The sequence below is a fragment of the Carcharodon carcharias genome, chromosome 3 (genome assembly GCF_017639515.1).
Source record: "Carcharodon carcharias isolate sCarCar2 chromosome 3, sCarCar2.pri, whole genome shotgun sequence".
In the NCBI taxonomy this organism is placed as follows: domain Eukaryota; kingdom Metazoa; phylum Chordata; class Chondrichthyes; order Lamniformes; family Lamnidae; genus Carcharodon; species Carcharodon carcharias.
In genome coordinates this window covers 228869039-228890218 of record NC_054469.1, presented here as the reverse complement: position 1 = coordinate 228890218, position 21180 = coordinate 228869039, and the positions used below count along the sequence as shown (strand labels likewise).

Genomic DNA, 21180 nt, shown 5'->3' with positions numbered 1-21180 from the left:
CACTCTTGTAGGATAGAATAATGCACAGTGCAAAGTGATGAAATCCACTAGCTTTTATTATGTTGGTGCATAACTTGTGGATACAATCAATCTGGCATAACTGGATACATTAAAAGTGCTTTCTCAACACTGCTCCCCTCCCCCACCACCCCAAAACTATAACTTTATCAGAAGCCTGAGAGGAATGGAATGGAATAAATAGTAATCAACATTTTATTTTGAAGTTATGGTGAGAGATTAGGAGAACCCCCATGGAAATCATCTACACTAATCTCCTTTCATTCCAATTTCTTACGTGGCTATGAGTTATCAGTGAAACCAGAGGATACCTGTCAGTTGTAGTATATTAAGCATCTAAATGGTATTATTGACACCGAGACACTTCTGGCAAGTACTGTTAAAAGCCTATCTGATACTTAGTTGATCTGGACTGATGAGTCTGAGTTTCAGAAAGAAATAGAATATATATCAGACTACCAATATGACTGGAATTTGAGAACAAATCAGGAAAAAGGAAATACGCAGTAGTCAAGCAGCATTGGAGAAAATGGAAGTTGGTCAGCATTTCAGGTCCAGCACTGTTCAGGAGGACTGATTAGACACTGCTCTTTCTCCACAGCCTTGCTGAGTATTTCCAACTTTTTCTGTTTTAGATGTTCAGCAGCTGCAGACTTTTGCTTTATAATCAGGAATAGGTACAGACTGAGGTAATTAGATAGATTGGCAATGTCATCTTGAGGATAGAAAACCAGTGAGCTTAGGTGAATATTCTGTGGCCAAAAATGCCAATCAAGGAAAAAGGATGCAAAACTATCTTCTGGGAACTTTAAATAGTTGGAGTAGAATTTCCGTGGGAGCTTTCTCAACACTGCTCCCCTCCCCCACCACCCCAAAACTATAACTTTATCAGAAGCCTGAGAGGAATGGAATGGAATAAATAGTAATCAACATTTTATTTTGAAGTTATGGTGAGAGATTAGGAGAACCCCCATGGAAATCATCTACACTAATCTCCTTTCATTCCAATTTCTTACGTGGCTATGAGTTATCAGTGAAACCAGAGATATAACTTAATCTTCAGTTCCCTCATCTTCCAGCTTTATGGCCATTCGGAACAATATCACTCATTTACTGAAGTGTTAGGAGTTGAATTTGAATCAAGTTCTCATATGTGTATCAACCAGTGTTCTGACTTTCCTTCAAACTCAAGTATCACTACACGAATTCAAAGAAAAATCCAAATTGGCGTCTTATATACAGAGCTTGTTTGTGTTGTATTTCCATCAAACATCTACAGACCAAAGAAATATTTATATCTCTCAACATTGTTTAAACATCTCAAAAGCCCCTCTCTCAATTAATTACTTTTGAGATTAATCATTATTTTAGGTATTAGGGACAAAGGACTTGGGAGTGGGAGGAGGCCATTCAGCCCTTTGAGCCTGTTCTGCCATTTGATAAGATCATGGCTGATCTGATTGTGGTCTCAACTCCACTTTCCTATCTGCCCCCTATAACCAAACCCTTGACTCCCTTGTTTGGAAAGCAAAGGAAAACCTGGTGGAGATCTTGGACACCATTTGCACTCACGTGTTAATACTTCCACCCAAAACAGTGTTGTTTAAATATGAAAATATGACTTCTACTTTGCAGACACAAATTTCACAGAGAAATAGGTAGAGCATGCAGAGTACATACTGGTCCTAGTTTATCCAATGTGTTGAGGGGGTGAAAAGGTGTGTTTTTGCTTTTTAATTCCCCCTCATTGTGTGGAGTTAATGGGAGCATTCATGTGTCTCCTTCAGCTCCACCATAATTCTCTGGCTTGCTGTCAGCTTAGAATCACTTCCAACAAGGAAGCCTTCTCTCCACTCCCAAATAGAAGTTTGAGGGACCTACTGGTCTGTTCAGTGTAGAAGCTGGCCCATTTACCAGAGAGTTGCTGTGGATCATCCATTTGTTATCTGCAACTTGGTGGTAAGAAGATCTGAGCCTACCAACTCTACCAGAATCATTGCTTGTTTTGTGGCCCATCTCAAAAATCTCCCACAATCTCAAACACTAATCAAATTTAATCCAATACGAAGATCAAAATTCAGTTTAAGGTTACAGGATGCAAGTTTAAAGTGTAAAATAGCAGCAACAAACTTTTAGTTAAGCCTTGTGCTTTGGCTATTAAATACAACAGATGCAACTTGTTTCATATAGTGACAGGTTAGTTGTAATGTTGAACACTTCAGTTGATTTCGATGAGGTACTGATTTAAACTTAAGTTTCATCATTATTCTGTTCCAAAATCTTCATTTCAAATCTCTTCTAAAGATATTTTCCAAAAGTCCCCTGAAGCCCTTTTAATGTTTAAACAGTGTTCCATCTTACACGCCATCAGCTAAACCACCTTTCAGTTGCTGTCTTTCATAGTAAATGTATTCACTGTCGATCTTAAAATCTTACAGGGAGGTGGTGGGGGAAATGGCAGTAGGTGATTTGCTCATTTGGAGAGCTGGTGCAGGCACAATGGGTCGAATGGCCTTCTGTGCTGTTCAGAGAATCACACTTCTGTGCTTCTCTGAATTAAAGCTAGAAAAAAATAACATGTCTGAAGTGGAGAATGCCAAAATGGCATTTTTTAAACTCACCATTTTGTTTTGAATCAATGAATGCATTAGTGAGGATTGGGTTGGGTAGGGAGACAAAGGAAATGGGGAAGGGGATGAGAATGGTTATGGAATCACAAAGGGAATGTATGATTAAAGACCATTAGCTTGTTTGTGTGGAGGATAAATTCCAACAGACTCGCTATGATGAATAACCCATACACATGTTATAACAATTAAGGTATATTTATCAGTCAAATATGCAGTTAGAATAAAACCTCAGTCTGCTTTTCATCTAACTGGATAAATGTACCAGAAATTATTTCCCAGCCTAGTCTCTATATATTTACACTTCAAAACTTACAGGTCAAAACACCAAAAATTATACCTGTTCAAAGAGAATAAGTCCCTTTGTCTTTCATTTGTCCAAACAGACATCTGGGGATTTCACTCATTATCTTCACTTTATCCCCATATTCAGCTGAAATTTTTTAAAGGTATCAAGCACAGATTGAAAGAAGAAAAATTCCCTTTTAGTTTTAGCTATTTTGCTGGATTATCACCCCATTATGCACGGAAATGGAACCTGCCATAACAATGGGGGTGTCGGATAATGGAAATTGGCAGAGACCCCATTCATAATCTAACATTTTTTTTAGCCTTTGACTATTGCATGATCAAGTTCTCACCGAGCGCAAGTGACAACTGCCGAATTCTCTGTTTTATAAATAAGTTTCAAACTCCCCTCTGGATCGGATGCCTGAAGTCTGCTGGGTTCCTGGCTCAAAAAATAAATACGAGATGTGGGAACAGTGAATTCTGCCAGCATCTGGACGGCCAGACAATAAATACTTATCTCCTTTTGGACCAAGAATCCAGAGCCTACAGACTCCTGGAGACATTAAGTAGAACACTTGATTGCATTAAGCTGGGTCTATGTGAAACTGAGTCCTGGATTCTTTGGGTCTCCCACTTCCCACAGAAATTGTGGATTTTTGGGAGTGAGGATAATCGAGGTTCTAATTTCCCTCTTTATATTAAAAGGTACTGACTTCCTAGAATTTTAAACATCTGCAACTCATGTCACTTAAGGTTGCATTGTTTAATTACATAGTCACACGTTTACACCAACATAGTAGCTCCTAAGGAATACAAAGAGATGGTAATGCATGGTGGCCCTCAAAAAGGATAAATGATTCTTGGGGTTAAAAAAAATTAGCATTTAAAACATGGTGCTTTTATTATATTTACTCTTCCTGATGACTGTTACTTCCATGAGTCAGCTGCATGAAACGAGGCCTTTTCGGTTTAAAAAGGTCCATATCATTTGCATCACTTCGGTAAACTTGATAGTACTGATGAAACTGTTAAAGGCACTTCATCGCAGCCATGAGCTCCTCCAAACTCAGTTCTGTCTCTTGCACTGTCTCTCCAATGGTATCTGTGCCCTCCTCCTGGTTATAGGACAGACAACAAGCAAGAATGTAAGTGGTATGGTCAGTCATCTTCAATAAAGAGCCTAGATAATTTGCATTCTTCTTAATAGCTGGCTATAATACAGTAAGGGAGAGAAGCCTGAGAGCAGGTGTCCAACCCAACCTTAGAAGCAGGGCAGGATAGCACAGTAATAGGAAATAAATAGTCCCTTCAGTACAGAACTTGGATATTGCTGAAAAGAGAGAAATGTTGCTGAAGCTTTTCATCTTACACTTATCAGGACAAATGCAAGAATACCAAATTTCAAATGCTCACAACAATTTATACTACAGGAGATTGGTTGTTCAGGTGACTCTGGCTGAGGCATTGCCTTGAGTAAGCAGTGGGGATCTAGAGACTTTCCAGGCTTGAACATATTCTTTTCGTTTGCAGAGAATGGGTCCCTACATATGAATGGATGTCGCTTCTAGCAAGCTCGACTGTTCATCATAAATTGGTTGTTAGCATAGTTATTAGTGCATTCAGGATCGTTCAGCAAGTGCTGCCCAATTGCAGAATCACATCTAACAACAGACGTTTCATTTTAGGTTTTGTAAGCGTGGGCTGGTTGAGTACAGTCTGTACTCTGCCTGTTACGACTAACCAGATAGGAAATACAAAACAAGTCTTGTATGAAGGACCATCTATATTTCCGAATTATCAAAGTCAATTTTCTTTCAACATTATTCCACGTACAAAGTTTTATTCAGAGAAAACATAATAGTACAATTTTTCTATCTATTGTTATCATTTAGAATGTTGTTCCAAGTTGTGTTATTACAGTATTAACACTGGACGTACTTTATCAGGCACAGTGTAAGCGACTGTGATTCCCTCTGGAAGATCAGGCACAGGACCTGAAGCAGCCTTCAATTCTTCTTCTGATATCTCGGAAACCAGCTCGATTCCTGCTCAAATTAAGGAGCGTGTCACAATCACATCATTCCGGACACCAGCCAACATGATTCACAAAATGAGTTACTGTGAGAGGGCACTAGAAATGTAAATTTATTATCTATTAGCCTCCAGCTAATTAAAAAAAAAACCTCATAATTCCTCTAACCAGAAACCTTGGGCTCCCCCAATCTGTAACAAGGTAGCAGCAGGTAGGATTTGAAATGCTGTGTGTCTGTCCCTTCCCCCTCCCCACGGAAGGATTCACTATCTTCTGCCGAGACATTCAATGGGCTGATAATCAGCTCATGAATCGTTCCACCACTTCCCCACTACTCCCCAAACGGGAAAAAGGTGCGTCAAGATAAGCCAGCTGTGGATGATGGGTCTGACCAGCAGCTCGAATGGTATCTAGTGGACTGCACCAGGCACAAACATGACAAAGTTTAATGTAGCTGTATAATAAAACACCAAGATGGATGCTTTGATAGGTGTACCTTGTGGAAAGTCTATATACCTATAACATGGTGAGAGAGAGAGAGAGACGGGAAGGCACAGAAGTGGTGAGGAAGTGATTGCATTGGGGGGAAAGGGAGAAAGTGTGAATGAGACAGAAATAGGGGCAAGAGCATGGGTGACAAATGGCAACTTAGAAGGTGAGTGGAGAGCGGAAGCTGGGGCTGACTGGGGAGAACAGAGGGAGAATTGTGGAGGGAGAGGGAGAGAGAGTAGAGGGAGATTTGGATGTGAGGGGACAGAGAGAGACAGAAGAACAAGAATTGGGGGGGGTGGAATGTGGCACTAGTGAGCTGTCTTCTTTGTGGAAACTTCTCCACAAAAACCTGGCTTAGCAGCTTTCACAGGCCCACTCCTTCATACCAACACAGATTTATCGAGTGAGATGTCCCAAGACAATAAGCAAATGGTATTATTTACCCATGGATCAAGAAATGGGAGATGTTTAAGGAAGACAATTATCAGAGGGAAAAAAATTAGATCTGATGGAAGACTTTTAAAGGTGGGTGAGGTTATTGCAAATTGAAGGAGCTGAGAAAATTCCAGAGTGCAAAACCACGACGGCTGTCATTAGAGGGTCTGTGCTTGGACACACAGCTGAAGTTGGTTGCAGAGGTCGTGTAGGGACAGGCCATGGAAGATTCTGCAAACACGGCTAAGATTTTGTATTTATTACCTTGGGAATAGGGAGTCAGTGCTCATCATCATGGGCTAACACATAACCAGTACCTAGTATAGGATAGGCTTCAAGCAGTGGGGTACGGGAATGAGTTGAGGTCTGTGCAAGGAAGGCAGAGGAGGCATTAGAAAGTCAAGCACACAGGAGATGTGATGCACTGCATCATCCAGTCACTCTCCAGTCTAGTGAAGTTACTCTCCTGTGTCTTCTATCTTCAGTTATATTCATCAGTGGGGCCTTCTGCACCACATCTATTTTCAAACAACGGGGGGGGGGGGGGGGGGGGGGGGCAAGCCACCAGATTCAACTCCTCAGCTCTTCAGCTGGGAGGAGGCTATTCTTAAATTCTCATCATCACTAGCTTCCCAACCAGCGCCTCTGAGTGTCTTGAACAATTAGGAAATAAAATAAGTACAACAATAAAATCAGCCCCACTCAAACTGGTCTTACCCCAGTCGTTGTTTTCATGTACGATCTGTTCATTCTCTTCCACTAATTGTTGCTTTGGTTGTGTTGCTTCTTTTTTCTGTTAGAGAGATGGCACAGCATTTATTCATCTTCCACAAAGCAGCAGAGTTACTTTTCAGTGAGGGGTTAGAAGACCCCTTTTCATTACTGGTGCTCGTGTTCAAATTGGGATTTGGGTTAGGGTTAGGGTCAATGGGATGGCAGTCTCTGCTCTTGCTGACTGTAAGGTTTCTACGGGGAATATGTTGAGGCCTCCTTACTGCATGTTCCAGTGGGCACAACTAACCCCCAACAAGTTGGCAATCTTATTTAGAAAGGCTGGTGTGAGAAATGGTAAAAATGCCATATTGGTGTGATGGTGGTTGTGGGGGTGGGGGAAGGGTGCTTTCTGCAGTAGGGGCCGAGGGATATTGTTGAAGCAGAGCAGAGGGAACTTTACTCTGTATCTAACATGCCACTGGAGAGACTGGTACAGATTGAGTGCTGTTCCGCAACACCTTTCCCTCCTCCCCAATCACAACCTCCATCACGCCAATATGGCATTTTTACCATTTCTCAAACCAGCCTGAGTGAGATTGCCAACTTGGTGGAAACTTGTGCCCACTCAGGGCTGCAGTGAGGTCACCCCAACATATTTCAGGTAGAAACCGTCCAGTCAACAAGCTGTTCCCTCACCTTGGTGAGTGCAATAAAGCACACGCCAATTGGGATGAAGGAGCTAGTTTCTTAGTATTAAGAAATGCTGTCAGGGAAAGAAGAATTGAAGGACTGCAGTCAATTGCCAGCTTTCATGAGTCTTCTAGTGGTTGACTCAAAGCAACGCAAGGAGATCAGGAGCTGATAGACCTTCAACTCCCTTGTGCACATGATATGCAAGGGCCAGGGAAACTAAATAGTGAAGGGATGTGTGTATGTGGAGCCAGAACAGCATCACAGTCTTTAAAAAAGGTACACCTTAGGGACTGACTATTGCTTAAATTGAAGGACCACCTTGTACTCTTCCTGTCGGAGCCTGCAGCTTCCATCTTCACAATTGGGATTTGGTTTCATGGCCATTGTTGGAAAGAAGTCTTGCATCGCATTGTAGCCCAGGTAATAGCTCACGGAGCCAAAGCCTAAAAGATATCTGGAAATTCAAGACAAAAAACACGAAACAAAACACAGAATTATTTGTTAAATAGCCAGGCATAAAACTATTTTGGATTTGCTGATGTCTAGTTGGTTTTAGCTGCGTTTTGTGGTCTGGGACTAACGTGCCATTAAGGAATTCTGGCAGTCAGTTGTGTGGAAAAGAAACTACCATCGGGGATGTCACACCAGACATAGCAAAACCTACACTGTTTACACCCGATTTCCGACACGTATTTATTTATTTATTTAATTAATATTTACCTACTTACTTCAGGACATTTTGTACCAGCAGTCCTGCTATGACTCCCATGGTGGTGGGTAGACTGGCTGCACAAACCCCTTCCCGTTTCAGTGTCTTTTCATCAATATTTGCAGCTACCACGAGTGGGGGGGCACACTGCAATGGGAACACACAACACGGAGTCTTCAAGATGTAACCTCAGGTCGGTAAACAGAAATTTAAACTGACTAAAAAACATGCTCAGTGATCATTCAAACGTGATCGACGGCACACGCCCGACAACCGCAATTGATAAGGCGCGCAGTGCAAGCACTCCACACACACACACACACACACACACACACACACACACACACACAGCTAATTCATTACAATTCATAGTAACACAGAGCCTGAAATTCTGATGGCCTCGGGGGGAAGAAAGGGAGGTTTCCACTGAAGTGATGGGAATTTGGGGCCACAACCTCTTTACGCCACCTCACTTGCGATGCCCCATCAAATTGTAGTGAGGCTCTGGGGAGACCCTCCTGCCCATTGCCTGATGTCATGCAGATATGTCTGGGTGAGGTCCTAGGGATTCCTCTGGATGTTCCGGCTATTTGCTCCTGCTGAGGCCTCACTGGAAATCACCCCATCAGGGAGCTGGTGTGAAACCTGATGGGGTCCGAGAAAGGCTCCAGGATCTCCGATTCATCTTGAAACATTCTTTTAGAACGACGTATAGCTTTCCTCTTCTTGACCTTTCTTCGTGGAATACCCCCATGGGAACTCCCTGAGAACTGATGGACAATTGGGGTGGGTATTGCTGGACTGCCCTTGCGAGCACTTTGGGCCTTTCCCAATCACCCAATCCCCGCACCCCAAAAACATGACAGGATCTGTGGCCCCCAATGGTAGCAGGGCTGAGTTTCCATTCTGTCACATTTAGCCCGGCAGAGTGGGTCCCATCCCAGTTCAGGGCTAGCAATCTTCACCTTTCAAAACGTTCCAAAAACATGATGTAGCAACTACAAATAAAGACATTTATCCAACTTTTAGCAGAAAGAAATCCTGGTGTATTAACATCCAAATAGGCCTGATTTCTTAAGCTGTACACATAGGAAAGGCACAGAATCATAGAATGATTAAGGGATAGGAGGCCACTCAACCCTTTGTGTTCCTTCTGACCCTCTGCAAGAGGAAGTCAACCTGTGTCACTCCCTTGCCTTTTTCCCTATAGCCTTGCAAATCTTTTCCCTTCAGATAATGATCCAATTCCCTTTGGAAGCCACAAGTGAATCTGTCTCCACCACACACTCGGGCAGTGCATTCCAGACCCTAACTACTCACTGCGTTAAAGAATTTTTTTCTCATGCCACGTTCCCATTCACCTCAAATCACTGTTCCCTACTTCCCTTGACCCTTCTGCTAATAGGAACAGTTTCCCCCTATCTACTCTATTCAGACCCCTCATGGTTTAATTATATAAAAATACATTGTTGACATTTATCATTTCTGCAAAAACGATAAAGTCTCGATGACTGCGCTACACATTATGGCATCGCACAGTCACTCTTTGAACAAATATGAGTTTAAAACTTCCAGGAAGGGAAGTGTTAACCATCGTGTCCCTCACTGTGTTTATCATTGAGATGAGCTGCGATATGAGTATCCCTCAATCACGGTTCAGGTATCTTCACAAAGCGAACACGATCAATGAACAGAGCCTTCACCGACCTAAACCCAAATGCAACTTTGTGCCCGTGAAGCTAAGAAAGAATTTTGCTTGGTGAATATTTATTTGCAACCCTGAAGACAGAAGCACAATGAACAGCACTGGACATACCGCGAAACAGGCTGTCTCCCCTGGAATGAGAAGCTGGATATGTCCCGAGACTGCATTCTCACTGACCCCAGACTCCATCCACACCTTAGCAAGCTCATTACACGCCTGAAATCAAGAAAATGACTCTTCAGAGATGTGCAACAGAAGAGAAAAGAAACATACAATCCTACCAAAAAGACTCCATTTCATGACACTAACGGGAAATGACTTATAAAACATAAACATCGAGGTCATCAGCTCCTGCGAAGCCGACGTCCATCAAACACTCACTGTGTTTATTGCCATACGAGCCTCAAAATTGTCTACGCAGCTCAGTATTAGATCCACAGGTCTTCCTTCCTCCAATCCACCATTCCTAATTCAAATCAAATCACAGGGATGGGTTAAACCCTTTGGCGGAGAGCTCCGTCTGGAAAGAGGCACAAACACGAGGGAGGCATCACGGAAGAGCACAGAAGGGATGGAAAGTGGGGAATTCTCGGCCAAAAAATCCAGGAAACGTTTAAGAAGGTTGAAGAAAACAAATGCCAAACGTGGCCAGGTCCAAATGTTGCCTCACTCAAAAACCTAAAGCTGGCCAACATTCAGCACGGTAATTTGGAGGGGGGGGTGGGGTGGGGGGCGGGGGGCGGTGAAGGTCTTTTCCTTTGGGAATTATTGCAGGCAGTTATTTCAGGAATAGCATCAGTGACAGGCTTGGATGAGAAGCTCACACTCTTGGCCCACAGCCTTGGTAAGGATATGGGGCAGTGAACTAAACCGTAACCAGGTAGAGTGGAGGTAAAGTCTGTCAAATTATCCAAGGGTGAGCTGGCAATTCATCTATGCATCGTGGTTATTTTTAATTTAAAAGCTCTTTCATGGGATGTGGGTGTCGCTGGCAAGGCCAGCATTTGTTGCCCATCCCTAATTGTCCTCGAGGTGGTGCTGGTGAGCTGCCTTCTTGAACCGTTGCGGGCGGTGTAGGCACACCCACAGTGCTGCCGGGGTGGGACTTCCAGGATTTTGATCCTGTAACAGTGAAGGAGCCTCGTCACGAAGAGGTGTCAGCCAGTGGTTCAGGTGGTAGCAGGTTGTCCTTCCAAGCCAAAAGGGTGTGGGTTCGGGTCCCACTCCAGAGATTTGAACCCAAAAATCTAGGCCAACACTACAGAGGGAATGCTGCACTGTCTTTAAGGTGAGGCATTAAATCGAGGCCCGGTCTGCCCTCTTGGATGGGTTTTTTTTATTCATTCGTGGGATGTGGGCATCGCTGGCTAGGCCAGCATTTATTGCTCAGAGGGCATTTACGAGTCAACCACATTGCTGTGGGTCTGGAGTCACATGTAGGCCAGACCAGGTAGGATGGTAGATTTCCTTCCCTAAAGGACATTAGTGAACCAGATTGGTTTTTACGACAATTGGCAATGGTTTTGTGGACACCATCAGATTTTTAATTCCAGATATTTATTGAATTCAAATTACACCATTTATCATGGTGGGATTCAGACCCAAATCTCCAGGGTAATGACCCTGGGCCTCTGGAATACTAATCCAGTGACAATCCCACTGTGCCACCAGCTCCCCCATAAAAGATCCCACTGCACTATCTTGAAGAACAGGGGAGTTATCCCTGGTGAATATTTATCCCCCAATCAACATCATAAAAGCAAGTCATCCGATCATTTTCACATTCCTGTTTGTGGGAGCTTGCTGTGTACAAATTGGCTGCAGCGTTTCCTGCATTTATAGCAGTGACTACACTTCAAAAACGATCTCGTTGCCTGTAAAGCGCTTTGGGACATCCTGAGAATGTGAATTTCGCTACAAACATCCAAGTCTTTTGGTTTATTGTGGAATCCACATAGTTTATATTGCAGGCCAATTATGTAGAAAACATAACAAGAAAACACAGGCCATTTGGCCCATCTTGTCAGTCTTGGTGTTCATCCATCGCATGAGCAGTGGTCCTGATCCCATAAACCTGCCCTGTTCCCCAATCCTTTCATGACCCCCATTTCCTTCATTCATTTATTCATAAACGTTGACACAGTCTCCACTTCAGCAATGTATCCTTCAGGCTCTCAAACCCTGTGTACAAGAACGTTTCTCCTCATCTCTGTCAGCTTACATAGCACTCAAATAGAAACACCTTTGGTCCTTTGCCCCCTTGCCTTTTGCAATGGTTGACAAGTGTTGTGTTTGAGTCAGCAATGATACAACAGCACTGGCCTGTAACAAGCTCAGCATGAAGGTGAGAAAACAGGCCCTCCACTGGTGACAATGAGGAATAATTGTTATTGGAGCCTACAGAAGCAGTGTTGTTACCAGGTGAAACAGGATGGTCATAAGTAGCACTGTTTGGGTCTGGTAACAGAATCAGAGTGTTTACAAGACAGGAGGCCATTCAGGCAATCGAGTCCATGCCAGTTCTCAGAGCAATCCAGCTAGCACCACTCCCCCACTCTTTCCCCCTAGGTCTGCATATTTATTTTTACGTTCTAGTACTTTTCCAATTCTCTTTTGAAAGCTGTGATTGAATCTGCCTCCACTCCCCACCCTTTCAGGCAGAACATTCATCACAACTCACTACGTTTAAAAAAAAACAACTTTCTCTCATTTCGTCTTTGGTTCTTTTGTTAGTGATTATGGCACTGGATTTTGACAATGCAGAGGCCGTGATTTCAAACGCCAGCATGACGAGTTCCGGATTGAATTTAAGAAAAAAAAACTGTTCATTAATGGGCTGACAGTAGGAAATGGCTAAGGAAATTTCGGGGTTGTAAAAGCGCAGCGGGATACTTATGCCTTTCAGGTCCATGTACCTGCCACCCCTAATTTTCTGGCCTACTTGTGACTCCAGTTTCTAATTCCTAGACTAAACACATTTGCTGGGCTACAGGAAAAGAGCTGTGAAGTGAGAATAATTGAGTAGGTCTTTCAAAGACCCAGCACAGACACAATGGGCTGAATGGCCTCCTTCGGTGCTGCGAGAATCTATGAAAGAAGCATTTTTAAGTGGCATATGGAAAACGAGGAGCATGATTCCTAATTGCATCTTAAACGTAACCTGATTCGATCCACAAATCGCTGAAAGCTGTCCACTGTTGTGATGTCGTAGTTGTGAACTTCAAACTGAACGTCAGGATTAATATTCCTGTAAATGCATGGAACAGGCCAATTACATTCAGCTCCCGATGGGCTGTGAAATTCACTACATTAGCAACATTAATAATAACATTATTGCATGTGTTCTTCTCAAAGCACCAGGGGCGGGAGTCATTTGCACTTGAAAGAATCCACTCGCCCATGATACATAATTAAGGATCAGACGGTTAAAAACAGAAGATCGAGTTGGCTGGAAGTTTCACTAGATTTCCACAGGTCTGTTGCTAAAACATCGAGTCTACTTTTAGGGGACAAGCTATTCAGCCCAACTTGTCCAACTTCTTCACGAGCCTTGTCCCACCCCTCTTCACCTAGCTTCCCTGAAATGCATCTGTTCCATTCACCTCAGCTCCTCGTGGCAGTGAGTTCCACATTCTCACCGCTCTCTGGCTAAAGAGGTCTCTTCAGAATTTCCTATCGGATTTATCTAAACTTTGGGTGGGATTTTCCACACCCCAAACCTGCTGCCAGTCAATGGGCTTCTGGCTGGGGCACTGCATCACCCAGGGGATGTCCCATCTCCAACGGGGCCGGAAAATCCCGGCCTTTATCTTATACTGACGACCTCTAACTTTGGTGTCTCTCGTCCATGAAAATATTTATGTCTGCCCTACCAAACCTTTATGATCTTAAATATCTCTATCGGATCTGCCCCTTTCTAGAGAAGAGGAGAAAGCTTTTTCCATCAGTATTCAGGATGCATAAAACCAACTGTGGAAATTTGGTGCAAGTACATCACACGCTCACTTACGTTGCACACAAATGTCCTCAAACTTGTACATCTGCTGTCACAACTAAGCACACCTAGGCAAAACTGAACTTGGCACCTTTTTTGCTCTAATAATAATCATAGAAACAGAAACTTCTGGAAATACTCCACAGGTCAGACATCATCTGTGGAGACACACATTTTGGGTCGGAGACGAACTTTAGTTTTGACCTTTTAACTCTGTGTGGCTCGGCATCACCACCAAGTAGTTTATTAACCTCTCAGTAGCTTTTCCATTATTGCATTATCAGAGATATGGATATTTAATGTAAAATGCTTTTTTCCACCAAGTTCAGCAGACAATTGTGTAAAGGAAATTTCTTATTGTTCCCCTAAAGCAGGCTTGTGGGGGCTCTGTGTGTATGTTTGTGTGTGTGACTAATTTAGTTAAACTGAAGACAGTCAGACTACAAGGTTAAATCATCAAAGGGATTAAGTGTAAAAGCGGGCATTTTGAAATGGAAATGGACGAGCTACCATTTGTATCTTTAGATATGTTAAGATGTCATTTGAACTTCAAAGGGGAATTAGAAAGTGACAAGGAAAATGTTTGCATCTTGCAGAAGTTCATAGGTAAACAAGTAGTGGGGATATCATGTTTTATTGACCCAAAAGCAAAAACAAGATGGAAACATGAAAGATCTTATATTTGGAAGAGTTTGAGTTTCAAAGAAAGTTTAAAACAATGGATTTGAATCATCAAAGGGGGCAAAATATATTTAAGGAAAGATTGACAGCTGTATGGGAGTGGCCATGTGAGATCATAAAAAGTGGACTGTATGAAGACAGACTGGTAAAGAAGCAGCCTCTGGCCACCCAGAAAAGTGTTTGCTTGTCCCAGTAAGCAAGGTTTTGTTAAAAGCCTTGGATTTCGAGTGAGATGGAGAGAGAAGCTGTGAAATACCTCCCTTGCGATAATATTACTGGATGTTTTATAGATTAAAAATCTCTGTGGACTGTTGCCTGGAAAAGGCTGTTTATTTGGGACCCTAGTTCAGTAGAAACCTTTTGGGAAATGTTGTAAAGTTAAATTTAACTGTGTGACTGTAATCTTCTGTTTAAGTTGTCTTTTATTTTGTTAATGAATATTTTAATTTAATCCTTAAAATCTCCAAAAGTGGTAGTGGACTCTTTACTTCTGACTTCAGTGCACACGTCTTCTCATAATAAAAATACAAATTGCAAATCGTTGCGACAGCTTGGCCAAGTTTCCCTTTGGGATTTGGTCAGCCTGGCAAATGCCACCTGTCGTATCATAACAATCGCACAAGTCCACCTCTGACTCCCCAGCTCACAAGGGGGGAGAACAAGACAGTCTTGGTGATAACCGTGATTTGCTTTACCTCAGTGTTTGTTTAGCCGCTTCCACCTTACTTAGGCCAGCTTGGTGAGGCTGAAAGAAGAGTCTGTTCATATTGGCTAGTTCAACCTTGTCATAGTCAAACAGCAAGAGCTGGAAGTTAGAAAAGAAAAAGAGCATCATTCCGATTTATCCAATCAACTGCTTAATTTGACTTGCTTACAATTTTTATTTAAACCAATTGTGGAAACCCTGTCATTATGACTCCTCAGGATCAGCTTGTGCAAAGCAATAACCCTGTCAGTCTACAGTCTAATGGCACCTCAGGCTCTGGGTGCACGCAGCTAACAGTACGATCTTTGTTTTTATTTATTCTAGCCTGGGATGTGGGCATCACCAGCATTTATTGCCCATCCCTAATTGTTGCCCCTTGCCATTTCACAGGGAACCATTAGCTGTGGATCTGGAGTCACAGCTAGGCCAGACCGGGTAAGGATGGCAGATTTCCTCCCCTGAAAAGGACATTAGCGAACCAGATGGGTTTTTACAACTATTGATGATACTTTCATGGTCACCATTACAGAGGAGAGCTTTCAATTTCAGAGATTTTTAAAAACTGTTTAATTGAATTTAAATTCCACCAGCTGCCATGGTGAGATTTGAATACATGTCCTCTGGATTACTAGTCCAGCGATATTACCATTAGGCCACCCTCTCCCCTTAAATCAGTATTGAATCAAGATTGAATCAAGCATTAGGAGGACCCATAGAATATAAACGGGTGCTGTGTATTTCATGGGTGATACAGTCTTGAGTGAGCTGTCAGCACCTCGAGTAGGGTCGTCATAGCATTCTCTGTTTACACCGGAAATATATTTAAAGCAGGTCTGTGCACCTGGTGTTACTGCGAGCATTTCTAGACCCCACACCTCAGGAAGGATATATTGGTCTTGGAAGGAGTGAATTGCAGATTTACAAGATTGATATCTGGATTCCAAGGGTTAAATTATTGACATAGGTACATATGAACTAGGAGCAGGAGCTGACCATTCAGCCCCTTGAGCCTGTGTGCTATTTGATAAGCTCAAGGCTGATCTGATCGTGGCCTCAACTCTACTGTCATGTCTATCCCCTATAACCTTTGACTCCCTTGTCTGTCTCTCTCTCTCTCTCTCTCTCTCCTCCTCCTCCTCTCTGACCTCGCTCCATCTCTGACTCCCCTCTCACTGCCCCGCCCCCTCTCTGAGGAGAGATGACACAAATTACAGTTGCATACCCTGGAATTTAGAAGGGTAAGCAATGATTTGATTGAAGTGTTCAAGATATTAATGGGAACAGAAGGGGTAGACAGAGAGAAATTGTTTCCACTTGTTGAGGAGTCTAGGACTAGGGGGTACAGTCTAAAAATTAGAACCAGACCTTTCAGGAGTGAAATTAGAAAACATACTTCTCACAAAGGGTGGTAGAAGTTTGCAACACCCTTCCACGAATGGCAACTGATGCTAATTTTAAATCTGAGATTGACAATTTTCTTTTGTTAACTAAAGGTGTTAAGGGATATGGCGCAAAGGGGATATATGGAGTAGCCTTGATCTGACTGAATGGCAGAATAGGCTCGAGTGGCTAAATGGTATCCTATGTCTAAAACGTCTTCCCACAAATCACTAGTGCGAAAGGATGCCTTGTACCGTGCTGCTTTAGAATATATACACTCTTAATTTCTTCAGGGAATGTGTTCAAAGGTTTAAGAAAAAGACAATGTGAGACGATGACCATGAAATACAAAAACTTGTTTTGTGGAGGCATTTAAATGCCTCGTGCCCACACTCCAACTGCTTTTATGATGCCAAATGTGCGCAGAATGGTTTTGGCATCCCTACGGTTTAGTGGGTGCAGAGACTATGAAGATCAAAAGGAAGTGGAAAATTCGCATTACCTTACCAATGCCACATCTTGTCAACATTTCAGCAGTCACACTTCCAACCCCACCGACACCCACAACTGCCACGGTGAACTCCCGAATTTTCTGTTTACACAAGTTAGAAAAAAAATACTTCAGTCTCGTTATGAATGGTTACCTAACAGAAACTTGGTCATGGGTTATTTACAAATCCCGCTCACCTCATAATCTGTAACAATTCCCATCCGTTTGAGAGCCATCAGCCGACTAAATGAAACGGAAAATATTGTTGAACAGGTTAGAAAGAGATAAAGCGTGTAAACTACGTTCAATCAATTCTCACCAATTGTACAGGGCTTTGGTGAGACCACACCTGGAATATTGTGTGCAGTTCTGGTCTCCATATTTAAGGAAGGATATACTTGCATTGGAGGTGGTACAGTGAAGGTTCACTAGATTGGTTCCCGGGATGGAGAGGGTTGTGTTATGCTTGAGAGGCTGAGTAAATTGGAGTTCAGGAGAATAGGAGCAATCTGTTTGAAAAATATTAGATTCCAAAGGGGCTTGATAGGATTGATACTGCAAGGTCATTTCTTCTGGTTGGGGGAATCTAGACCCCAGGACCACAGTCTCAGGATGAGTTTGGGGTGGTTTATCATGTGGACTGAGATGAAGAGAAATCTCTTCACTCAAAGGGTTGTGAATGTTTGGAATTCTCCACCCCTGAGGGTTGTGGATGCTCCATTATTAAATACATTTCAGGCTGGGATAGACATTTTTTTAGTCTCTCAGGAAAACAAGCAATACAGGGAGTGGGCGGGAAAGTGGAACTAAGGCAGATCAACCATGATCATACTGAATGGCAAAGCAGGCTCCACAGGCCATACGGTCTACTCCAGCTCCTATCTCTCAGGTTCTTATCAAATGACACGAGAAGATGGAGCAGGAGCATCTTGGAATGTTCCCAATGTAACTTACTGAAGTTATAAATCGGTTCCTCCCACAGATTCTTTAGTCACTATGGCAAGGAACTAAAATACCAGGGAATACAAGTTAGAAACAAAGTGTTGCAAGAACGTGAGATTAATCAGAAAGGAAGATAAAGGATTAGAGTTGTGGAGTCATGTATCAGGACAGGCGACTAAAGCTTTTCTTTTGTTGAATTCGGATGGGCGGGTCAAAGGTCAGCATTTATTGTCCATCCAGGTGGTGGTGAGCCAGCTTCTTCACAGCTGAGTGACTTGCTAGGCCATTTCAGAGACATCCACATTGAGAGTTCTGGAGTCACATGTAGGCCAAATCAGGCAAGGACATTGAATTTCTTTCCCTAAAAGGACACTGGCAAACCAAATGGGATTTTATGAAAATCGGGTAGTTACATGGTCACCATTACTGAGACTAGCTCCCCCCCCATATTTATTTAATTAACACAAGTTAAATTCCTCAGTTGTCAGGGTGAGATTTGAATCCATGTCTCTGTAGCATTACTCCAGGTACCTGGATTGCTAGTCCAGTAACTACTATACTACCATTCCTAATTAAAGTACGCTACATTAATGAGTTTGAGGGGGTCATGGGATGTGTTTATGAAGGGTTGCTATGAGAAGATGGGTTGAGACATATCCAGGAGAAATGGGCTTATTGTACCAGGAGACCTTATCTGGATTGTAGACACTCCCATGTTATAACACTTGTAACATTACTAACTTGGAAGCAGAGGAATTTCTTGGTCATAGAGGTCTACAGCACAGAAAAAGGCCCTTCGGCCCATCGATGCTATATATAATGGACGTAGCAGCAATCTGAGGGGCAATGACAAAGCAAGCAGAATGTTCCTTCAGTAAGATTACTGCTCCGTAATCACAGTGTAGGGTTATTTTTCATCAGTTTAGGGGTGCCTTTACTGTTTTTAATCAATTTTTGAAGGATCAATGTAGTTATAACAAGAGCCTGCATCTATACAGTGCCCTCAACATTGCAGAACATCATAAGGCACTGCACAGTAATGCAACTAGACAAAAACTGACACTGTCAAAGGGCACACCACCAAATACTTGGTCAATGAGATGGCTTTCGAACAGCAAGGAAAGGGGGCGCGGTGGGGGGGGGGGGTGAAGAGGGTTAGGGAGGGAACCCCAGGGCTTAGGGCCCAGGCAGCTTAATGCACGGCCACCAACAGCAGAGCAGAGGAGGTCAGGGCACACAGGAGGCCAGAGCTGAAGGAGTGCAGAGGTCTGGGGGATTAGAGAGAGAACTTTAATAAAAAAAATAAATCAAGATGGGGAAGCAGTGTAGGTCAGTGAGCGCTGAATGAATGGAACTTACTGATACTTAGTAACTGGGCAGCAGAGTTTTAGATAAACTCAAGTTCACAGAGGGTGGAAGCTTACTTTTAAAATTATAAAGCAACGTGTAAGTCAGCCTAGGTAACCTTATGTCTACTCAACAGTGCAGCATATGCAAAGGGTGTAGATTGCGGGAGCTGCAATGGAGCTGGGGAATGACAAAGCACCATATGGTTACAGACAGCTCATGGCCAGCTTACTGCAGGACATTATTGCCTCCCCTCCACCCCTCCTCCCCAAAATGGGCAGGGGCATTTTCAGCTGGGCAGTGTGTCGCTGCTCTGCAACAGGACAGGCGGCCGCAGCCCAGCATCACCTGTACGGGTTGGAATCCACCACCTCCGCGCTCATCCTCTCTATCTTGCGCCGGCACTGCTGCTCCCCCGAGCCGGCTTTTTTGGCCCTCTCCCCCGCCAGCTCGTCCTCCAACGCTCGGATTTTCGCCTGCAGCTCCGGTACAGTTGCCATCATCTCCGAGTTTGGGTCCAGCGGAAGCGAACGAGCGCCGGGTGCAGGGAGGGAGGAAGAGAGAGAGAGAGAGAGAGAGAGGCCAGTGGAACGCCACGTATCAAAAATCCGCAACGCAGCTCGAACGTGGTGACATCATCGGAACGTCACGTCACAATGGATCGAACGCCGTGTAACAAACCAGAGCACAATGCCGTGCAATGATTGGATAGAGGATCACGCGGTAGCGAAAAATCGTAACAGGGGTGTTACTCACGGGTTGCCAACCCTCCAGGATTGCCCTGGATTGTAAGGTTCCTTTAAATTTTGTTCTTGGTTTTACAGCTGACCTGAATTAGGGGCTGTGCCTGATTTATCCCAATTTGTTTGATTTGGTTTAATTGGTTTCAGTTAAAAGATTATTGCTCCAAGACTTGAAGATCATTTTCCATGTCACTGCTATGTGCAGCCCTGGAGAAATATCATAGGGACATTGAAAAAAGATTGTTTTTTTTTAAAAATAATTTTCTTTGAACATCTCTTTTTACCCCGATATATTAAAAAAAATCAAAAAAAAAGCTGTTTGGCTGACAGTCAAGCATCATCCAATTGGGCAATGAGTCTTTTTGCTTTCCAAATGGTGAAGGAATGCAGTGCTCACAAGGATGGATTTTGTTGACCGATGAATGGCTGGAGCGTGGGGGCAAGTCAGGGGATGAAACTTCCAGGAATACGTTTGATCACAGTTGGCAACCCTACTCCCCATTGAGAAACAACTTCTCCAGGACGGGCCTGTAAGTCTGCGGCAAACAAAAATTTCATCTCGTGGCCATCTCAGCAAATCGAGAATTGCAGAGTTGTTACAGCACAGAAGGAGGCCATTTGTCCTGTGGTGTCTGCACTGGCTCTCCAAATGAGCAATTCACCTGCTGCCATTCTCCCCATAACCTTGCACCTGCTTCCTTTTCAAATAGCAACCTTATTCCCTTAAGGAAATTTTGAATGCCTAGGTTGAACCTGCCACCACTTGCTGCATGACAATATTTTTCTATATGTCACTTTCGCACATTACTTTAAATTTGTGCCCTCTTGTTCTCAATCCTTTCATGAATAGAGAGAAACTGTTCCTATCTACACTGTCCAGACCCCTCATGATTTTGCACACCTCTATCAAATCTCCTCTCAACCTTCTCTAAGGAAAACATTCCCAAATTCTCCAATCTGAAGTTCCTCATCCCTGGAACCATTCTCGTGAATCTTTTCTGCACTCTTTCCAATGCCTACACATCTTTCCTATAGTCTGGCGCCCAGAACTGGACACAATACCTACAACTGAGGGCAAACCTGGGAGAAACAATCATTAAAGGCATTAAAAATAATCATGTGTCTTTTTCTTTTGCAAGTCACCCTTGATCTCGAGGGGCTGCCCTTAGGCATTGGAGGCA

General features: G+C 43.2%; 1 protein-coding gene across 2 annotated transcripts; it reads right to left on the bottom strand.

Moving 5' to 3' along the window:
- Positions 1-38: 38 nt before the first annotated feature.
- On the bottom strand, positions 39-19885 carry uba5 (ubiquitin-like modifier activating enzyme 5). Of its 2 annotated transcripts, XM_041183422.1 has the most exons (12): positions 19605-19885; positions 17165-17210; positions 16980-17069; positions 15087-15196; positions 12877-12963; positions 10098-10182; positions 9828-9932; positions 8031-8158; positions 7621-7756; positions 6613-6688; positions 4875-4981; positions 39-4051 (listed from the first exon to the last, which is right to left on the bottom strand). In XM_041183422.1, exons 1-12 carry the CDS (start codon positions 19757-19759, stop codon positions 3965-3967), a joined length of 1212 nt encoding a protein of 403 aa, XP_041039356.1. In that variant the 5' UTR covers positions 19760-19885; the 3' UTR covers positions 39-3964. The 2 variants fall into 2 exon arrangements, with proteins under 2 accessions (XP_041039356.1, XP_041039357.1); XM_041183423.1 differs by lacking the exons at positions 17165-17210; positions 19605-19885 and having other exon boundaries at positions 16985-17046.
- Positions 19886-21180: the final 1295 nt, after the last annotated feature.